The sequence below is a fragment of the Gigantopelta aegis genome, chromosome 8 (assembly GCF_016097555.1).
Source record: "Gigantopelta aegis isolate Gae_Host chromosome 8, Gae_host_genome, whole genome shotgun sequence".
Taxonomy (NCBI): domain Eukaryota; kingdom Metazoa; phylum Mollusca; class Gastropoda; order Neomphalida; family Peltospiridae; genus Gigantopelta; species Gigantopelta aegis.
Window position 1 is genome coordinate 9454499 of NC_054706.1, and position 23585 is coordinate 9478083.

The window sequence follows — 23585 nt, forward strand, 5'->3', positions numbered from 1 at the left end:
TATTGGTTACCATGAAATATTGTACCCGTCATCAAATAGTTGTATTGGTTACCATGAAATATTGTACCCTTCATCAGATAGTTGTATTGGTTACCATGAAATATTGTACCCGTCATCAAATAGTTGTATTGGTTACCATGAAATATTGTACCCTTCATCAGATAGTTGTATTGGTTACCATGAAATATTGTACCCGTCATCAAATAGTTGTATTGGTTACCATGAAATATTGTACCCTTCATCAGATAGTTGTATTGGTTACCATGAAATATTGTACCCGTCATCAAATAGTTGTATTGGTTACCATGAAATATTGTACCCTTCATCAGATAGTTGTATTGGTTACCATGAAATATTGTACCCGTCATCAGATAGTTGTATTGGTTACCATGAAATATTGTACCCATCATCAAATAGTTGTATTGGTTACCATGAAATATTGTACCCTTCATCAGATAGTTGTATTGGTTACCATGAAATATTGTACCCGTCATCAAATAGTTGTATTGGTTACCATGAAATATTGTACCCTTCATCAGATAGTTGTATTGGTTACCATGAAATATTGTACCCGTCACAGATAGTTGTATTGGTTACCCCTTCATCAGATAGTTGTATTGGTTACCATGAAATATTGTACCCGTCATCAAATAGTTGTATTGGTTACCATGAAATATTGTACCCTTCATCAGATAGTTGTATTGGTTACCATGAAATATTGTACCCGTCATCAGATAGTTGTATTGGTTACCATGAAATATTGTACCCGTCATCAAATAGTTGTATTGGTTACCATGAAATATTGTACCCTTCATCAGATAGTTGTATTGGTTACCATGAAATATTGTACCCTCATCAAATAGTTGTATTGGTTACATGAAATATTGTACCCTTCATCAGATAGTTGTATTGGTTACCATGAAATATTGTACCCGTCATCAAATAGTTGTATTGGTTACCATGAAATATTGTACCCTTCATCAGATAGTTGTATTGGTTACCATGAAATATTGTACCCGTCATCAAATAGTTGTATTGGTTACCATGGAATATTGTACCCTTCATCAGATAGTTGTATTGGTTACCATGGAATATTGTACCCTTCATCAGATAGTTGTATTGGGTTGCGCAAAATGAATAATGTTTTTGTGTAAGGTGTCTTTTAGAACAGAAAGGAAAGGAATGTGTGGTTAATGACGTCAGTTATTTGGTGTCTGACATGATTATTTCAAACCTCGGTGATATAGTGGTTAAGCCATCATACATAAGGCTGATAGGTACTGGGTTCGCACCCCAGTACTGACTCCCACCCAGAGTGAGTTTTAACGATGCAATGGGTAGGTGTACGGCCACCACACCCTCTTCTCTCTGACTAACCACTATCAACTAACTGCTAACCCTTTGTCCAGGACAGACAGCCCAGATAGCTAAGGTGTGTGCACAGGACAGCATGCTTAAACCTTAATTGGATATAAGCATGAAAATAAGTTGAAATGAATGAAAGGAAAAAGAGAGAAAACCTACTGCTGCTATATAGATTACTCCTACCATAAAGCAGCAAGGGGACTTTTATGTGCACTTGCCATAGACAGGACAGTACATACCATGGCTTTTGATGAACCAGTCATTGGGCACTGATTGAAATGGAAGAAAAACATGTCAACCAAGGGCGATCGATCCTATGACCAATGGCATCTCAGAGAAGCACTGTACCAAGATTTACAAGTTTTTTCTTTATATATTTTTTTTTTTTTCATTTTTCTAGGAGTTCATTACTGGGTGCTGAAACATTTAGTTCTAATGATCCCTGGGGCATGAGTGATGAACCGGAACAGTTCCGTGGTGTTGGCAATGCAGATATTCAGACTCAACAGCAAGATGTTATTAGAGGTAAAATATCTCTGTTTTATTGTAATAACAAAATGTTATTAGAGGTAAAATATCTCACTGTTTTATTGTAATAACAAGATGTTATTAGAGGTAAAATATCTCTGTTTTATTGTAATAACAGGATGTTATTAGAGGTAAAATATCTGTTTTATTGTAATAACAAGATGTTATTAGAGGTAAAATATCTCTGTTTTATTGTAATAACAAAATGTTATTAGAGGTAAAATATCTCTGTTTTATTGTAATAACAAGATGTTATTAGAGGTAAAATATCTCACTGTTTTATTGTAATAACAAGATGTTATTAGAGGTAAAATATCTCTGTTTTATTGTAATAACAGGATGTTATTAGAGGTAAAATATCTGTTTTATTGTAATAACAGGATGTTATTAGAGGTAAAATATCTCTGTTTTATTGTAATAACAAGATGTTATTAGAGGTAAAATATCTCTGTTTTATTGTAATAACAAGATGTTATTAGAGGTAAAATATCTCTGTTTTATTGTAATAACAAGATGTTATTAGAGGTAAAATATCTGTTTTATTGTAATAACAAGATGTTATTAGAGGTAAAATATCTCACTGTTTTATTGTAATAACAAGATGTTATTAGAGGTAAAATATCTCTGTTTTATTGTAATAACAGGATGTTATTAGAGGTAAAATATCTCACTGTTTTATTATAATAACCACATGTTATTAGAGGTAAAATATCTCTGTTTTATTGTAATAACAGGATGTTATTAGAGGTAAAATATCTCACTGGTTTATTGTAATAACCACATGTTATTAGAGGTGAAATATCTCACTGGTTTATTGTAATAACAAGATGTTATTAGAGGTGAAATATCTCACTGGTTTATTGTAATAACAAGATGTTATTAGAGGTGAAATATCTCACAGTTTTATTGTAATAACAAGATGTTATTAGGGGTAAAATATCTCAGTTTTATTGTAATAACAAGATGTTATTAGAGGTAAAATATCTCACTGGTTTATTGTAATAACCACATGTTATTAGAGGTGAAATATCTCACTGGTTTATTGTAATAACAAGATGTTATTAGAGGTGAAATATCTCAGTTTTATTGTAATAACAAGATGTTATTAGAGGTAAAATATCTCTGTTTTATTGTAATAACAGGATGTTATTAGAGGTAAAATATCTGTTTTATTGTAATAACAAGATGTTATTAGAGGTGAAATATCTCACTGGTTTATTCTAATAACAAGATGTTATTAGAGGTAAAATATCTCTGTTTTATTGTAATAACAGGATGTTATTAGAGGTAAAATATCTCACAGTTTTATTGTAATAACAGGATGTTATTAGAGGTAAAATATCTCACTGTTTTGTTGTAAATAACAAGATTTTAATAGAGATAAAACATCTCAGTTTTTCCTTTAAAGGAACGTTCAGTTCATATACATGTGTATTAGCCTTGTGTGTTGGGAAGATGCATACCCAAACCACTAACACATACTGATAGTTTAAGAAATGAAACATGCTTAATTGTAGAATTAATAAAAAAAAACATGATTATTCCTGCTAACTGGGGGCAGCCATTTCTTTCTTTTTTTTCGTCACGTCCGGTATCTAGCTTGGAAGGGAAGTGATGTCAGCTCCTACTGCCGTATGCACTGTGTAAACAAACACAGTATCAATATTTCCTTTAATTACAATTTTTATGATCACTATTTCATTATTTTTATTATAATCAGTATATTTTTGTTGTACTATTATATTATGATCTCATTGCTTGATTATAATTTATATACTGGTATGCAATCTTGTTTTATTATAATGTACACACATATGATCAATGCATTTTGTTAATTGTGTTTCACATTACATCATGAGGATATACACCTTTCTGAAGTTCTATATCGTGACTGAAGTTCTATATCGTGACGAATAGCATCATGTAATCATGATGAATAGCATATATATATTATATATATTAGCTATAATTAATAAATATAGCATTGATGGGAAACAATTTGTAAATCATGATCTGGTCATGGATTAACTAGAAAGAATTATAGCATATATATTTATCAAAAATTGAAGTTTTTAACGTGTATTTAGGGCTATAGGCTATTTATTTATATTAAAGGCCAAGACTCTAGTTTTAACCCATAAAAAATGGACACTAAGCTTAGTTAATTACAAACCTGTAACTCACTTGGATAAAGTTACAACAGAGTGAAAGAAGAGTCTGACGTTAAAACAGGAAATATCCTTACTCGGATCAATAAACCGCTACTTCTCAGACACGTGCATTTTTTAAAATATGAAAAATGCAATTTTTGGTACTACAAACACCAGGATGACCAGAAACACTTCGGTTCTAGGGAAATGGATAATCTAAAGTATAAAATAAGTAATGTTTGATTTCAGTGATCATAAACAGCTCTAATAGTGAAAAATATGCTGTAGCGTTTAAAAACTAGGGTCTGTCCCTTTAATACAACTACATCTAAGATATATGTACAACATACCCCCTCTACCATGTCCCATCCACCATGTCCCTTCCATCATCCCCCTCTACCATCCCTCAAATCTTTCAATCATTTCTGAAACAGATTCATTAAGAAGACACATTTTATCGTCTTCTAACTAAAGTTAAATGAGGAACTGCAGTCACCACAGCATATGAGGAACCAGACATGACACACAATAGCTAAAGAGCCGAATCTCCCATCAGCAGTGAACCCAGGGGAATATTTCAATTCCATGGCTTGACAGCAAAAATTGATATTTACCAATGGCTTTTATTGGCTTGTGAGAGGGTTCATCTACCAGTGATTTCCGTGGCTCTGGTTCCAGGCTATTATCACCTAAGAATTGATTGTGCTTATCAAAAGATTTATGATGTTATAATGGAATGGACCAGGGACTTTCATTACAGAGACTGTCCGGAGTTTGCTGTCATTGCACAGGAATTTATCCAGGCATTATATCGTTCTGATCGTCGGTCCCTTCCAGTGAAAATTCCCAATTTCGGGACTATAAATTTCCAATTTGGTGATAAATTAGTAATATTTTGGTAATTATGTCTATTCTGATAAATTATTTAAACAAAGTAAATTAATTATAGAGTCTTTAATATTACAGATGCATAAATTCATTGGCCCGAACAAATTCCCAATTATGACTAAAATAGCATTAATTTTCCCAATTCTATCAGCGATGGGACCCTGGTGAAAAATCCTGGATATATCCTTTAACACATTTCTGATGACAATATAGACAGGGCCATGGTATGACTAGACGTACATGTTAAATGCATTTCTTGTTTAGAATATCAGTGTTTGACTGCATTTATAGTGTTTCTGGTCATCCTAATAATTTTAGTATGCCAGACTGAAATTCACCTCCAATTTATTTCAGACATAGGACATTTTGTTTTTACTGTATTAGGAAGTTGAATGAATTTTTAGTTGCTACAGCCATCAGAATGACCAGAAGCACATCAGACAACCAGCTCTGAATTTCTAAGGCTGTTTTAGTAAAAATCATCTGAACAATTACATCGAACTTGGGACAGTCTTTTTAATATTTGTTGTCACTCTTGTTTTTGGCCCATTGGGCTATTTCTCACTCCAGCCAGTGCACCACAACTGATATATCAAAGGCCATGGTATGTGTTATCCTCTCTGTGGGATAGTGCATATAAAATATTGCGCGCTGCTAATCGAAAAGAGTAGCCCATGAAGTGGCAACAGCATGTTTCCTCTCTCAATATCTGTGTAGTCCATAACGATATGTCTGACACCATATAACCGTAAATAAAATGTGTTGAGTGCGTCATTAAATGAAACATTTCCTTGTTGTGTTTGTCTCACCTTTACGAAGTGAAAAGGCACAATATAGGTATTATTTTTCTGATGGCTTTGGCAGTAGCAACCATGTCATTTTTTGTATTTATCTTAGTAATAAAGTTTTGCATTTCACTCCCGTTGTCACAAACTATTAGTCCTAGATCAGTGAAACTAGCTTTATAGTTGCATCTATACATGTTTATCATAGCGCATGTGAAAATGTTTATAGATATAGATATACATACTTGTATCTTAAAATTTTATTGAATTATCTAATAGAAATTTAGTTTTTAAGTGTAATGTTTTTAGGGACTTTTAAAAAACCCCACCATACATTGATCGATTCAACTTATTGTGCTAGAACAACCAAAATGCTATACAACCGGAGTCAAAAACTCCACTGCAGAATTGTCTACCCGCGCATGGGTAGACAATCAACATCGCCTTCATATTAGTTGTGCTAGCACTAGGTATATATGAATAATTATGAAAATTTGAATTTTTTTCGAAGTTTAAGCCAAAGAAAATAAATTTCTGGTTTCTAGTCAACCCTTGCGTATCAACATTTTTACTTATTTTTATTACCAATAGCATGACGTCAGTTTTTATAGGAGTAACCTGTGGGCTGTACATAACCCCCCGTGATACCGTTTACAAAAATATTTAGGGAACCAAGGCAAAGAAGGAGGCACCATGGCCATTGAGGATGGACTAAGGCAGATGAGGACGTAAAGAAACCTAAATATACCCACCTTTTCTGTGCAATCCATGCTTTAAAAAAAAAAAAAAAAAAGCAGAAAAAAAGCCACATCAATTCTGGAACATTGGTCTGACCAGAGACTGATTTGTTTTTTTCAGCCTTATAATAGAAGAGACATTGAATTTTGTGGGATTCTTGTTTGTGGTGTTATCTGTTTTAATGTACAGTGTGTTTTGTAGAACAAGACGAGGGACTGGAGGCACTGTCACATGTCATCTCCAAACAGAAACAGATGGCTGTGGACATTGGAAACGAAGTGGACGACCAGAACAGTGGGTATTCACTTAGCAGTTGCATGAATATAATTTTTTTTTTTTAAATTCAATTTTTATAATTCAAATTACATAATTATATTATTAATATAAAATACAGTGAAAGCTGTTTAAACCAGATCACGCCGGGAACCTAATATATATTTGATTTAGACAGGATCCGGTGTCTAGAGTGTTGTGTTTTAGAATTTAGAAAATGTCGGAAGAATGAAACTTGCCTGGTTTGGACAGGATTCTGGTTTGTTCAGGGTCCAGTTTAGACAGGTTTCCCTGTACTGTGGTATAAAAAGCAAACTCTTTCTTCAAGAAATTAAAACATGGAATAAGGGGAATCCCCATTCTGTGGTTCGACTATTTCCATCAGTAGTCGAATAAGGGAATTCTCACATTCTTTCTTACCTTAGTACAAACTATTTTGAATAATAAATAACATTTACTGATTCATCATTGAGAACTCACATATATATGTAAGCAGTGATTTCATTTATTTAAAAAAAAGAAAATGGCTGAAATGATCTACATGTATATTGAGATTCATGAAGTTATGAATGTGGTTACATGATATTATTTGGACCAGTCCAAGCATTTATAACAAAAGAATATAAATTTACAGATGGGTATTATACACTCAGTCTGATGTTATTAATTGAAGAGTTTTGGTTATATATACAGCAGACCTCACCATCTAAGGGGAGCTATAACTCTCGCTCACCATCACTCCCCTGAAACTAGTTCAAGAAGAGTCATTTTTAGCTCCCCTTAGCTTGTGAATTTATATGGTATTAATATGATAATATCTTAAATGGCTCTAAATCTAAGTTAAGGAAGCAATTTATCACTCCCCATAATTTATTTCATGGCAAGGTCTATAAAGTACACTCCAACCCAACATGGATTAAAAAAAAAAATTGTTTTTTTTTCCATTAGCAGCAAGGGATCTTTTATATGCACTTACCCAGAATATTACAAACTAACAGAGATACTTTGAAAATTTGAATTTTTATTAAATTTTAAAAAACCAAAAACCAAATTTAACATACATTGTACATGTTTGCTCAAAGATTCTTAAATTTGACACATGGATATTCTAAGGTGGTCTTTACAAATTATCCACTACTACTACTGACAATAGGCCCCTTGAATTGATATTAACTTTCGCTCTCATTGTATTTAAATTTAAACTACTCTTTTCTTTTGTTTAAATTATGAGATCTAATTTAAAATTGGTCATCCTACTGTTGACTAACTTGCACTAATTTCTTAATGTGAATACTTGTACACTGTTTTAATATAGATTTAAGCAAAAGCTGCTTGTAAAACTGATTATCAGATTTCTCTTCAACTTATTTTATCCAATTATGGTTCAAGCACACCGTCCTGGGCACGCATCTCAGCTATCTGGTCTGTCTGTCCAGGACAGTGGGTTAGTTGTTAGTGAGAGAGATGAGGGTGTACTGGTCTTATACCTACCCACTTAGTTGTTAAAACTCGCTCTGGGTGGGAGCCGGTACTGTGCTGCGAACCCTGTACCTACCAGCCTTATGTTAGTTGTTAGTGAGAGAGATGAGGGTGTACTGGTCTTAAACCTACCCACTTAGTTGTTAAAACTCGCTCTGGGTGGGAGCCGGTACTGTGCTGCGAACCCTGTACCTACCAGCCTTATGTTAGTTGTTAGTGAGAGAGATGAGGGTGTACTGGTCTTACACCTACCCACTTAGTTGTTAAAACTCGCTCTGGGTGGGAGCCGGTACTGTGCTGCGAACCCAGTACCTATCACCCATATATATTTCTTTTTTGTTCAGAAATATTAGCCACGTTATTGAAAAACAATAAAAACATAAAAGGAATAAAACTTGGAAATATAGAATATTTAATTACGCAGTTTGCTGACGATACAACAGTGATATTAGATGGAACAGAAAAAAGTCTCTATACCACCTTAAACACCCTTGCATTTTTTGCTAGTTTTTCAGGTCTTAAAGTAAATGTTGACAAGACTAAACTAATTTGGATAGGGTCGAAAAAACGTAGTAGATATAAGATATGTCGGGACTGGAAATTTGACTGGACAGAACAGTTTACTTTATTGGGGATTAACTTTGATATTGACTTGGAAAATATGATAGAAAGTAATTTTAGGGAGAAATTTAAAGCTATTGAATCTATTTTGAACATTTGGTCAAGTAGAACTCTTACTCCATTGGGAAGAAACACAGTATTAAAATCTCTTGTTCTTGGAAAATTAAATCATTTATTTTCCTCTATTCCAAATCCAACTATTAATGGTATTCAAGAACTTCAAAAAAAGTTTTTAAATTTTATTTGGAAGGGTAAACCTGACAGAGTTAAACGTATACAAATGAATTATACTATAAGAGATGGAGGAATTAAAGTACCAAATATTCAAACATTCATTATGGCACAAAAAATTGCTTGGATTAAAAGGCTTGTATGTATAGATTCAAAGTGGAGATCTCTTATTTTTGGTGAAGTCAATATGTTAGAAAATATTATGGAATTTGATTCAAAATATATAGAAGAAAATATTTTACCACCCATAAAAAATAATTTTTTGGAGAGATACTCTATCTTGGTGCATCTATCTTAAAAAATGTAAAAATAAAATTGTTAGTGAAAATGATGTCCAGTCTCAATATATATTGTTTAATGATGACACTAAAGTAAATAATAAATCAGTGTTTTATGACAGTTGGCACAAGATAGGAATTAGATTTATAAATGATTTATTAGATGACAGGGGATTATTTATTACATTCCCACAATTTAAAAACATTTATAATCTTGATGTCAACTTTTTAAAATACCATGGTCTTTTAGGTGCAATGAAGCAGTATTGCAATACATTTAAAATAAAATAAAAAAATTTAAAGTTGCAAAATCCTATTTTTCCCTATAATAATTCGAATCTTAAGATAAGTTGTAAAGGCAGTAAACAGTTTTACAATATTTTATTGGATTCGAGATTTTTAAAATATAAATTTAATTTAAAATGGGAAAAAGAATTAAATTTCAAATATGATGATGATGATTGAAAAACGGTAAATACAATACCTTTTCGCTGCACAGATAGTACAGAATTAAGATGGTTTCAATACAAGATTATTCACAGGATATTGCCTACAAATAAGTTTTTACATAACATAGGATATATTGATTCACCTCTTTGCTCCTTCTGTAAACATGAAATATCAACACTAATACACCTATTTTGGGAATGTAATGACGTTAGGCATATTTGGGAACAATTAAAGCTTTGGATGCAACAAAAAACTGGTATAATAATGAACTTTACAAAAGAAAATATAATTTTGGGATTTAAGACGAGTAACAATGATTCTATTAATGCTATTATATTAATAACTAAACAGTTAATATTTAAAAGTCATTTAAAGTGTCTCATCCCAGATTTTACATGGATACAAAAGGAGCTGAGTCTATATTATAATGTAACAAAAAGCGTGGCATTCTCTTGTTGCAATTATGATAAGTTTGTAAAATTCTGGTCTATATGTCACAATTTATTCAAGGATTAATTATATATATGCAGTCAAACGTTATTATCTCGATGTTGAAGGGAACGAACAAAATGGTCCAAGATTTGAGGTAACTGTGGACTGAGATGAAACTAGCCTGGAATAATGAGTTTACAGAGATCGAGATAACGAGATCCGACTGTATAGATCTTTTTAATTTATAATGTCCATATGTTGTGGGGGTGGACTTTTTTTCTATATTTTGAATACTGCTTTTAGGACTGTTTAAGGACAAGACAAGTATTGATATTGTTATTAGTATTTTGTGTATACATTTTTTTTATTTTATTTATACCCTAGATGTTTTGTCCCCTGGGCACCATTCCACAAAGCGGTCTTAGCCCTAAGATCACCGTAACTGCACAGCTAACATATGCACTTAAGGTGATCTTAGCGCTAAGATCGCTTTGTGGAACGGGACCCTGGTCATTTAGGACACGTTTTATGTTGAATTGTACATGTATATTATTTGGTCTGTCTTAGTTAGTTGTTTGCTTGGGGGATTTTAACCTGGGTTTTCTTTTTCAAGGGTGGGCATGGAATAAAAGTTAGACTTGATATTGAAGATCGTGAAGCATATTGATAGAAACATATTTATTTTTCAGCTGAATGCAAAATTAATACTTTTTATGGATTTTAATTTAATTATTTTTCAAAGCTTACAACAAATAAGAACTTTGTCCTTTTATCAAGTGACATATTGACATTGAGTTTTGTTTCCAAGGGATCATCTACAACATATACTTTAACTGAATGAAGAATATTGAGTAATTAAAAAGCATGTTTGAACCCTGAAAACCCCCAGTTAAAATTGCCCAAGCGAACAACAAACTAAGATAGATCAAACAATATGCATACATGTATAATTCAGCATAAAACGTGTCCTAAATGACCAGGTGACGAAACGTCTTGGAACGAAAGAAATTGTGTATGAAACATCCCGTAACCAACCACAACAGCCATTGTTTTATCAGGGGCTAACTGTTATCTAACAATACGAAACATCCCGTAACCAACCACAACAGCCATTGTTTTATCAGGGGTTAACTGTTATCTAACAATAGGAAACATCCCGTAACCAACCACAACAGCCATTGTTTTACCAGGGGCTAACTGTTATCTAACAATACGAAACATCCCGTAACCAACCACAACAGCCATTGTTTTATCAGGGGTTAACTGTTATCTAACAGTAGGAAACATCCCGTAACCAACCACAACAGCCATTGTTTTACCAGGGGCTAACTGTTATCTAACAATACGAAACATCCCGTAACCAACCACAACAGCCATTGTTTTATCAGGGGTTAACTGTTATCTAACAATAGGAAACATCCCGTAACCAACCACAACAGCCATTGTTTTACCAGGGGCTAACTGTTATCTAACAATACGAAACATCCCGTAACCAACCACAACAGCCATTGTTTTATCAGGGGTTAACTGTTATCTAACAATAGGAAACATCCCGTAACCAACCACAACAGCCATTGTTTTATCAGGGCTAACTGTTATCTAACAATAGAAAACATCCCGTAACCAACCACAACAGCCATTGTTTTATCAGGGGCTAACTGTTATCTAACAATACGAAACATCCCGTAACCAACCACAACAGCCATTGTTTTATCAGGGGCTAACTGTTATCTAACAATAGGAAACATCCTGTAACCGTTGTAGTTCATTAATCACACATTCCTTTCCTCACAGATTTCATTGGATAGGGCCTTGTATTGGCTGTGACTGCATTAAAAACAAATGACAATTTCTTATACCAGTGTTTCTACCACTATCCAGATACGGCCTTGTATTGGCTGTGACTGCATTAAAAACAAATGACAATTTCTTATACCAGTGTTTCTACCACTGTCCAGATAGGGCCTTGTATTGGCTGTGACTGCATTAACAACAAATGACAATTTCTTATACCAGTGTTTCTACCACTGTCCAGATAGGGCCTTGTATTGGCTGTGACTGCATTAAAAACAAATGACAATTTCTTATACCAGTGTTTCTACCACTATCCAGATACGGCCTTGTATTGGCTGTGACTGCATTAAAAACAAATGACAATTTCTTATACCAGTGTTTCTACCACTGTCCAGATAGGGCCTTGTATTGGCTGTGACTGCATTAACAACAAATGACAATTTCTTATACCAGTGTTTCTACCACTATCCAGATACGGCCTTGTATTGGCTGTGACTGCATTAAAAACAAATGACAATTTCTTATACCAGTGTTTCTACCACTGTCCAGATAGGGCCTTGTATTGGCTGTGACTGCATTAAAAACAAATGACAATTTCTTATACCAGTGTTTCTACCACTGTCCAGATAGGGCCTTGTATTGGCTGTGACTGCATTAACAACAAATGACAATTTCTTATACCAGTGTTTCTACCACTGTCCAGATAGGGCCTTGTATTGGCTGTGACTGCATTAAAAAAAATGACAATTTCTTATACCAGTGTTTTTACCACTGTCCAGATGGTTCCAATAGTTCTTTATATACTTGTAAATCAGTTCAAAAACAATTTAGAGAATTCTTGTAGCAATATTTCTACCATTGTCCAGATGGTTCCCATTATTCTTTATATATTAGTAATACTATTACTAGTCAATCAGTTCAAAAACAATTTAGAGAATTCTTATACCAGTATTTTTACCAATGTCCAGACGGTTTCCATAGTTTTTTTACATACTAGTAAATCAGTTCAAAAACAATTTAGAGAATTCCTGTACCAAGCATCTGAGCACCATCCAGCCAGACAGCTCTTGTAGAGAGTTTTCAATAGATGTTTAAGATGAAAGTCTGTGTCCCAGACCCTTAACAACAGTCTCGGACAGTAGCTGCGAGGGGTCAATTATTTCATATCACTTGTGCTCCGTCAATAAGATATTTGCAGGAAATGATGATGTTTGTGTCCTGAGGGAAGCAGTCTCGCTATTGTCGTCTTACGCTCATCAAAGCTTGGGAGACTTAATTGCCAAGATAAATTATTTCCAATACACAATATTATTGGATTTCCCAATAGGTTATTGACAGCTACGGGGCTTTCGTGTCAGTATTCGTGATTTGTATTGCAGCCCGGATTGTAGTGTGCACAGAACATTTCTGAGATATCTTACTATGGCAGAATGGTTTTCTAATTTAAAAAAAAAAAATTGTTAATATTATAATTATAGGGTGGGGTTTTTTGTGTGTTAAAACTCAATGGCATGTCATATTTTCTTAAATTTATGTGACGTTTGTGATGGTATCTGATATTAGAGAAATAAAATGAAATGATATTCCAGCACATTGTTTTTTTAATTTGCGTGTTAGCAGTCAAAGGTATGATTATGGTCATACATGGTCATAAGGTGTGAGAAAAACATTTTTGTTGTTGTACAAATTATTAACTCTGTTTTTTTAATTGTGTGACTTCATGGTCATGAGGTTAATGTCACAAACTGTGCAATGTGTTCCAAATTGACAGTATACACTTTGTGTTTTGTGTTTTATTTTATATGTAAGGGAAGAATGTAGGGTACCTACTTGGGATACCTATATGGTTTTCCCAATCCAACCAGGGTCCCACAAAGGCTACAGTTCCTGCTACCTTGCCTGTGGGAAAGTGTCTATACATGATCCTTGCTGTTAATGTTATATTTTTGGCCAGTGTTCCATGTCTAATGGCATTGGGAAAATTAGCGCAAGTAAATCATTGAGATATGTTTTCAGGCCACTGAATGATGCAGTACACCTCCGTTAAATTAATTTGTTACAACAGACATATATTTAAATACATGTATTGGGAATTTGTTACAACAGACATATATTTAAATACATGTATTGGGAATTTTTAGCATAGAAATTGGGAATTTTCAGTGCCACTTTCTTTTGGGAAGGGGCCTGTGTTCGGACCCACAAAATGCCTGGATAGATCCCTGAAATATACTCTTTTTTTCTGATTAAGTCAGTTTGTTGTTGTATTTGTGACAGTACTGATTGATGACATCACTGACCGCACGGACCGGACAGGTGACCGGCTCATGAAGGAAACGAGACACATTAAAATAGTCGACAAGAAGTCAGCTACTTGTGGTGAGTACCCTTCGTTTAGTTATCTCTTAAAACACTAATTTTCTTACATCTTCAGTATTTCATTACCAGTCTTTTAAAATTATTAACTGATTTTTTTATATTTTTTAATTAATGGGAATTTGTAAGCGATTTGATTAATAACCAGCATTCTTAGACTGGGAATTTTTAATTTTTTTTTTACTGTGCACAGAACTGACTGATTTTAATTGTGTGACTATCACACTGATTCTGTTGGCTGACTTATTTATATCCATATTTTAGACCAGTAAATCCCTGTACTCCAAAACTCCTATACTTTTAGACAACAATTTGGTTTTGTCTAACTGTGCAAAATAACCTATCAATCAATTGAAAATTTCATCCAGCGGTTTCACATGACGCATACCGCTTCCTACCCGTACCAGGGTTTCACATGACGCATACCGCTTCCTACCCGTACCAGGGTTTCACATGACGCATATCGCTTCCTACCCGTACCAGGGTTTCACATGACGCATACCGCTTCCTACCCGTACCAGGGTTTCACATGACGCATACCGCTTCCTACCCGTACCAGGGTTTCACATGACGCATACCGCTTCCTACCCGTACCAGGGTTTCACATGACACATACCACTTCCTACCCATACCAGGGTTTCTGCCAGAGGGTAAAACAGGTATGTCGCCATAACCACATTTTTTTAAGATTTTATTTTTTTAAGTTAACCTTTTGACAAAATTAATGACTCTTATCATTACTGTATATGATGTTCTTAACCCTAACCCATTTTCTTTCTGGGGGAGGCCCCCAATACCCCCTGTTGACTGTGGTTGCATTCAATTCCATAGCACCATACCCAAAAATGTCTTTCAGGCAGAAACACTGCATAAATACATACATTATGTAGTTTATTCCCCCACTTCACAAATTGTTGTTACAGGTCTGCATGCACACCTCACCCATTTGATTCTTTTCTCTGAAACTTATTTTGTGCTTGTTTTGTATTTTACAGGCTACTGGGTGGTGATAATCTTACTGTTTATTGCCATGATAGTGATAGTAGCTGTGCCTTACCATGGGAAAGCTTGATCTTAGTCAGGTGAGGTTACAATTACTTGTAGAATTCGTTTGTGTGTGTGTGTGTGTGAGAGAGAGAGAGAGAGAGAGAGAGAGAGAGAGAGAGAGAGAGAGAGAGAGAGAGAGAGAGAGAGAGAGAGAGAGAGAGAGAGAGAGAGAGAGAGAGAGAGAGAGAGACACACACACACACACACACACACACAGACAGACAGACAGACGAGTAGTACACCAAAAGGGACGAGAGGGGGTGGAAGGGAGGTTAGGAAGGAGGGAGACAGAGAGAGAGAGAAAAAGAGAGATATTGTATGCACACATGCATAATATTCTATATTAACATTAAACAGTTCAGTTTAACATGGCATGGTGGGCATAGAAATTTGCGATGAAAAGTGGTATATTTAAAGGAGGGAAAATTTTCTGGAGAGTATTAAAAAGTGTAACAGAAAGAGAAAGAAGAAGGAAATGTTTTTATTTAACAACGCACTCAGCACTCAACACATTTTATTTACGGTTATATGGCGTCAGACATATGGTTAAGGACCACACAGATATTGACAGAGGAAACCCGCTGTTTCCACTTCGTGGCCTACTCTTTTCGATTAGCAACAAGGGATCTTTTATATGCACCATCCCACAGATGGTGGATAGTACATACCATGGCCTTTTTTACACCAGTTGTGGAACACTGCTTGGAATGAGAAATAGCTCAATGGGTCCACCGATGGGGATCGATCCTAGACCAACCACGCACCAAGCGAACGCTTTACCACTGGGCTATGTCATGGCCGAAAGAGAAAAAAAGTCTATCACGTTTCTGTGCCATTCACATGCACATCCCAATCCTTGTCTGTTGAGCTGGTATGGTTGCTTGTCTCATGTGGCTGTTCATGTCATTTTCTGCTGTAAACTGAGTAAGGTCACTTTGCAAATGTTTGATGGACACTTCTCATCTGGTTACATCTGGAGTCTCATCTGGAGTTACATATCATCTATTTATCCGATAACTTACCCATAATATTCATGTCATAAACCCATTTGATATTAACTTGGTTAATAATGTTTACAGCCTACAGGACTTGTATACTGGAGTGTAACGTTTTGATGAGATTTAGTTAAAGTGCGTGACGTCAAACTAAATTTGTGCTAATCGCAGTGACATCATAAACTTCATAACATTGATTTATTAAATATTGAATTCAAATGTTATTTTAGAAGTGTTATAGGATAAATAGACTTCACTACGGTACTCGTGTTTTTAATATGTAAAATATCAAATATCAACCTCATCTAGTTAATTGGTATTTGTCTCGGCAGAGCCTTGACAAATACCGATTAACATAGACTTGGTTGATATTATCCATATTAAAAAACAGTTGTTATGAATCCTCTGTATCTAAAAATATTTAGCTATTTGACTGAAATTTCACTGAAGATATTTAGCATTTCTTTTTTTACAGTAAAATTACATTTTGCTTACAACTTCTTGATTAAATTTTACAAATTTTACAAATTCAGTGTGTTTCTTGTTATACTGGAGTTAATGATAACTCAAAATGCATTTTTAAGTGAAACACATAATATTAGAAAAGCCTGTAGTCATTGACATTAATAAAATGTAAACATTTCAGCATTTTCTACAATACACAAATTAGTATCAATTTAACAAGCCTGTCTTTACTTCACTTGTCTCAGAAATAGCAAACAAAAACTCTTTTTAAATTTTTTTATTAGCAGTCTTTTTTTTTTATTGAACTTACCTCCGAAACCGACAATTTTTTTTGAGCCCTGATTATGTTGCCAACATCCCTGTGTAGATCTCTTGTGAAAGCCAGGTATATTTTGTTGATGGGAAGTCTCAGCACCTGCCAGTGTATATATTTATATACATACACACGTGTGGCTTGGAACTCCTCTTATCTGCAGGCTTGTAGCATCAGCTGATGAAAGGAGGAGGTGAGACGAGCTTGATCTTGGAATGAGGAAACGTAGCTGTCCATCAGAACATTGTTTAATTATCAGCCGTTGAGAGCTAATTAAATCACGTCACTTTGACAAATGGTGAGATAGGAAAAGCATGCTGTCTCCACATTGCTGTTCAACAGCAGAACTTAGTTTTATCCTTTTTGGTAAAAAAAAAAAACTAGTTAAGGGGCTGTAGCCATTTTAAATGATTTTCAGCCAAACCAAACCAATATGTATTAACATGCTCATATACCACTTGAGTTTCGAGCATGTCTTTCACGGGTCCAGTCTCTGGATTTTCAGCAAATAAAATATTTTTATATTATTAATATTTACAATTTACTTACATTTTCTTGGACAATGTTTTGTAGTATATCAATATAGAGTTTTGTCTAAAATATTTTCATACATACAAATTTATTATTATTTCATTCCACGGCCAAATCAAATTTTAAATAATTTGACCAAAGGTCTTTCCAAATATTTTTATCCCTATAATGCTTTTTATTTAAAAAAAGGAAAAAACTGGATGTCAGTTTATTTTGTTGGGGTTGGGGGGTTGAATAAACTGAAGTGTTGCTAAGGCAAAAAACTGACGAGAGTCCCTTTAAGATATTTTTTTTATAGTACAACATGTAGCTTGTTTATGCTTCAATTATTTTTCAATAAATAATTGCAAAACATTTTGCAGTGAGCTTGTTTTACTAGTGATAAAACCATGGAAGTCTGTCTTCATCACAAAAATAACTTGGCTTGAAATCACTTGCAAGAGTGATTTCATTGCAACTTATTTTCGTGCTTATATCTAATTAAGGTTCAAGCATGCTGTCCTGGGCACACACCTCAGCTATCTGGGCTGTCTGTCGAGGACAGTGGGTTAGTTGTTAGTTGGTTAGTGGTTAGTAAGAGAGAAGAGGGTGTAGTGGCCTTACACCTACCCACTAAGCCCTTAAGAACTCGCTCTGGGTTGGAGCCGATACCGGGCTGCGAACCCTGTACCTACCAGCCTGTAGTCCGACGGCTTAACCACGTCGCCACCTAGGCCGGTGCAAGAGTGATTAGTGTGTGAGTAATAATGTTGTTAATACAATTAACCTGACCGTAATCAGGCATATATTTTGCTCTTTTTTTGTGTTTTTTTGTTTGTTTTAGTTTGCTTATTTGTTTAGAGTTTTGTTTTTGTTTTTTTCCCCACAAGTAAGACATGAGTTATTAGGTTTTATTATTAAGAAACAAAGATTCTTTTATAGATAATAATAGTTGAGCATATTTTAAAGACAGTAATTTGGAAGTGAGTAAAATACTATTTGCTGGATTGTTGTTCAGCATTTTTATCAAAGCCTACATATGTATATACATGCATATATGAAATGAAGTGTGTGGGGTCCATGTACAGTTCCACAGGTGTTTATCCAGGATATTTCACCACGGCCCCATGTCTGATGGGTTTCGATAAATACTTGGGATTTGTTTTCAGTCCACTGAATTTTGCAGTACACCATTGTTAAATTAATTTATTAAAACCAGTAGACAAAATTAAATATATTTATTGGAAATTTTTAGTACAGAACTTGCGAATTTTCAGTGCCACTTTGTTTTGAGAAGGTGCCTATGTTCAGACCCACAGAACCCCTCAATAAATCCCTGCCCCATATAAAAAAATTATATTTATATAAAAAATCAAAAAAAAATCATACCATATCTGATCCACCTTTTCAGCAAAAAACCCCATCTATCACATACCCCCCAAAAAATCCTTTGTGCGTGCCTGATGCCAGTGATGACTACTGATATAACAGTGTGCCGAAGTTTTTATTTTCCTTCCACTGTGTTATTGTTGATTCAGTTTTCATCTTAACCTTTACTAGATCATGGTTTCTGAAGAGTGTCAGTATGGCAATATTGAAACTGCATATGAATCATTTTCTTCTTCTTCTTCTTTTCTCCATCTTGTCTGAGCCTGCTTGGTTCCGTGAAGTGTTAAACGAGTGCTTCTTTTAAAATACACATTTGGTATTATCTGGTTCCCAGCCAGATCTCGTTTTTAACTCAATCTCAAACGGGAATGGGCATCTATAGAACAATCACAGCATGAGCGTGTCTGGAAAGACCCAAACCAAACACAGAATCCTCACCATTCATGACATTTTTACAAGAACTGTAATAATATTTATGGTTCCTTCTGATCGTATTGGCCATAAAGAAGATATAAAGTGCTTAGAACAAGTGGTTAAGGACCATTTGCTGGAACTGGGAATATTTTTCCTTCATCTGATAAGTTATTCGCAGATGTGCTAGATGGAAAATGTTGCTTTTGCAGTTTGCGTCTGCACATCTCTATTATGTTTTCAAACAAAGATGGCTGGCAGTTGTGTTTGGAGTAGCTGCTTATCTGAAATGAATTATCTATGGAAATAGAAAGATGGTCGAAGCGAGAATTGATTTGTTAAAATGTATTTGCTGATAAAGGAGTCAATTCCAAAGTGGAGAGTCAGTGAACTGCTGCGTGTGGACAGACAGCGAGACTCATTGCTGTATGAGCCGTGTTGATTTAATGAACCAGAGTCCATGTGGCAAGGGATGGGCAGCGGTGGCATGGGGCCTGTCTCTCCCATTATTATTATTAGGTTAAAATGCCATTCCTGAATTTCAACAAATCCAGATGTTCTCAGATTTATAATCATAATGTTGTAGCTGTCAGACAATTTAAAATGTATAACAAAATAACCAAAGCTACATTTGTTTTGCTGCTGCATCTTTAATGTCAGGGTTTTCATTCAGTGCACCATGACTGGTACATCAAAGAGTGTGGTGTGTGCTATCCTGTCTGGGATGGCACCTATAAAAGATCCCATTCTACTAATGGAAAAAATGCAGTGGGTTTCCTCTCTAAGACAGACCAAATGTTTGGCATTCAATAGTCAATAATTAATAAATCAGTGTGCTCTAGTGGTGTCATTAAACAAAAAATACTTTAACTTTAATGTCAGGGAGTAGGGTGTAGTTCAGTTGGTAGAGCGCTTGTGTGAGGTGCATAGGTCGTAGAAGTGCATTAAAAAGATCCCATGCTGTGAAAGCCATGAGTCAAAATTAGCAAATGTTTGACATCAAATAGCTGATATTAATTAATCAATGTGCTTTAATGGTGTTGTTAAAGTTGTGGTTTTTCCTGTCCCAACCAGTGTCCTGTATCCGATAGATCAGCAGTCCTATCTATGGGAAAGTGCAAATAAAAGATCCCTTGATGATTTTTTATTTATTTATGTTGTTGTTGTTGTTGTTGTTGTTGTATTATTATTATTATTATTATTATTATTATTATTATTATTATTATTATTATTATTATTATTATTATTATTATTATATTTATTTATTTATTTATAATTATTATTTTTTTTTTTTTTTTTTATTTTTTTTTTTTTTTAGAAAAAGCCTATATACACATATACATGTAACGGCAGCTGGTTTCCGTTGAACTAAGTGTAAAAATAACTTTATATTGGACACCTGTAACCTTCTGATGCCACATTTACCATCATTAAAATGTGTTTAGTGTGTCTTTAAGTTTAAATAAAACATTCCTTTCATCATTCCAAGTAGCCTTTTCTTTTTCACCCATTGTTTGGTAACTTATAATTGAGCCTTAGTACATGTGTGTGCTGTCTTGTCTCTTGGAAAATGGATATAAAAAATCTCTTGCTGCTAATTAGTAACAGTAACATGATAACCCTAATGTCTGGGTTGTGTCCCCATGTCAGTGTGTTTGAACCATAGCTTGACATAAATGTGAAAGCAAGTTATGTAAAAATCGCTTTTTATTATTTCCCATAATAGACTGCAGGTGTTCTTTTTGCTTAACACACCTTGCACACTGATAGCAATTCTGCAATAGAACACCCTTGAATGCAGCAATAAATAAATCCACAAGCTGCTTGTCCCATCAAACCATGCTAATTCTGTGTTTATTTGCACAGACGCACGGGTTTTCATCTTTATAACTCGACTCTTATCTAAAATTAAGTGATATTCACCAAGGCTCAGCCCATCTTTGTGGCGCGTGTATGGGACTGTTTTTCCTTCTTTATTTTACTGCCGCATTGTTTGTTGTTGTTGAAAATGAATCCTGACAAAGAACATTCACAATTTATTTTTCTGTTCAGAAATAGCCCACATAAGCTTCCTGTGGCTGTGAGGTTGCTGGTTTCATCTGGCGGCTGTTTTTTGTCCGTCGGCGGCACATGTGGCAATTTCATCAAACCCCCTCACCTGAGATAGAGCAGGCTTCAGCCTAGAGTTAGAGAGTGTACGGAAACTTTTTCGTGTCAGTGGTAGATCGTCTAGCTCGGTGCTACTGTCTGGCATAGTGATAGGGAGTGTAACATAATGGTAAAAAGTCTAGCGTAGTGTTGGGGAGTCTGGTTTAGTGTTAGAAAGTCTAATGTAGTGTTGGGGAGTCTAACATAATGTTAGAAAATCTAGCGTAGTGTTGGTGAGTCTTAACATACTGTTACAAAGTCCAGCTTAGTATTGGGTCATCTAACATAGTGTTAGAGGGTCTAGCATAGTGTTGATGAATTGAACATAGGTTTAGAAAGTCTAATGTAGTGCCTGGGAGTCTTAACATACAGGTAGTTTAACATAATGTTAGAAATTCTAACTAGTGCCTGGGAGTCTTAACATTGTTTAACATAATGTTAGAAATTCTAACTAGTGCCTGTGAGTCTAACATTGTTTAACATAGTGTCAGAACTTCTAACTAGTGCCTGGGAGTCTACATTGTTTAACATAGTGTTAGAAAGTCTAGCATAGTGTTGGGGAGTCTGACATAGTGTTAGAGGGTCTTACATAGTATTGGGGAGTCTGACATACCGTTAGAGGGTCTTACATAGTATTGGGGAGTCTGACATACCGTTAGAGGGTCTTACATAGTATTGGGGAGTGACATACCGTTGGAGGGTCTTACATAGTATTGGGGAGTCTGACATAGCGTTAGAGGGTCTTACATAGTATTGGGGAGTCTGACATAGCATCAGAGGGTCTTACATAGTATTGGGGAGTCTGACATAGCGTTAGAGGGTCTTACATAGTATTGGGGAGTCTGACATAGCGTTAGAGGGTCTTACATAGTATTGGGGAGTCTGACATAGTGTTAGAGAGTCTTACATAGTATTGGGGAGTCTGACATAGCATTAGAAGGTCTTACATAGTATTGGAGAGTCTGACATAGTGTTAGAGGGTCTTACATAGTATTGGAGAGTCTGACATAGTGTTAGAGAGTCTTACATAGTATTGGAGAGTCTGACATAGTGTTAGAGAGTCTTACATAGTATTGGAGAGTCTGACATAGTGTTAGAGGGTCTTACATAGTATTGGAGAGTCTGACATAGTGTTAGAGAGTCTTACATAGTATTGGAGAGTCTTATAGTGTTAGAGGGTCTTACATAGTATTGGAGAGTCTTATAGTGTTAGAGAGTCTTACATAGTATTGGAGAGTCGTATAGTGTTAGAGAGTCTTACTTAGTATTGGAGAGTCTTATAGTGTTAGAGGGTCTTACATAGTATTGGGGAGTCTGACATAGTGTTAGAGGGTCTTACATAGTATTGGAGAGTCTTATAGTGTTAGAGAGTCTTACATAGTATTGGGGAGTCTGACATAGTGTTAGAGGGTCTTACATAGTATTGGGGAGTCTGACATAGTGTTAGAGGGTCTTACATAGTATTGGAGAGTCTTATAGTGTTAGAGAGTCTTACATATTTTTGGGGAGTCTGACATAGTGTTAGAGGGTCTTACATAGTATTGGAGAGTCTTATAGTGTTAGAGGGTCTTACATAGTATTGGAGAGTCTTATAGTGTTAGAGGGTCTTACATAGTATTGGAGAGTCTTATAGTGTTAGAGGGTCTTACATAGTATTGGAGAGTCGTATAGTGTTAGAGAGTCTTACATAGTATTGGAGAGTCTTATAGTGTTAGAGGGTCTTACATAGTATTGGAGAGTCTGACATAGTGTTAGAGAGTCTTACATAGTATTGGAGAGTCTTATAGTGTTAGAGGGTCTTACATAGTATTGGAGAGTCTGACATAGTGTTAGAGGGTCTTACATAGTATTGGAGAGTCTTATAGTGTTAGAGGGTCTTACATAGTATTGGAGAGTCTTATAGTGTTAGAGGGTCTTAC

The 23585-nt window shown here is 34.9% G+C and overlaps 1 protein-coding gene across 1 annotated transcript in view; it reads left to right on the forward strand.

Annotated features, from left to right (window-relative positions):
• LOC121379070 (syntaxin-8-like) overlaps positions 1-23585 on the forward strand; it is a 44090-nt gene that overhangs the window by 17848 nt on the left and 2657 nt on the right. The window contains exons 5-8 of the mRNA XM_041507534.1: positions 1766-1890; positions 6656-6748; positions 14290-14391; positions 15384-15470. Coding sequence (XP_041363468.1) covers positions 1766-1890; positions 6656-6748; positions 14290-14391; positions 15384-15460 — 397 coding nt within the window. The 3' untranslated portion in view covers positions 15461-15470. The remainder of the gene's footprint in view (positions 1-1765; positions 1891-6655; positions 6749-14289; positions 14392-15383; positions 15471-23585) is intronic.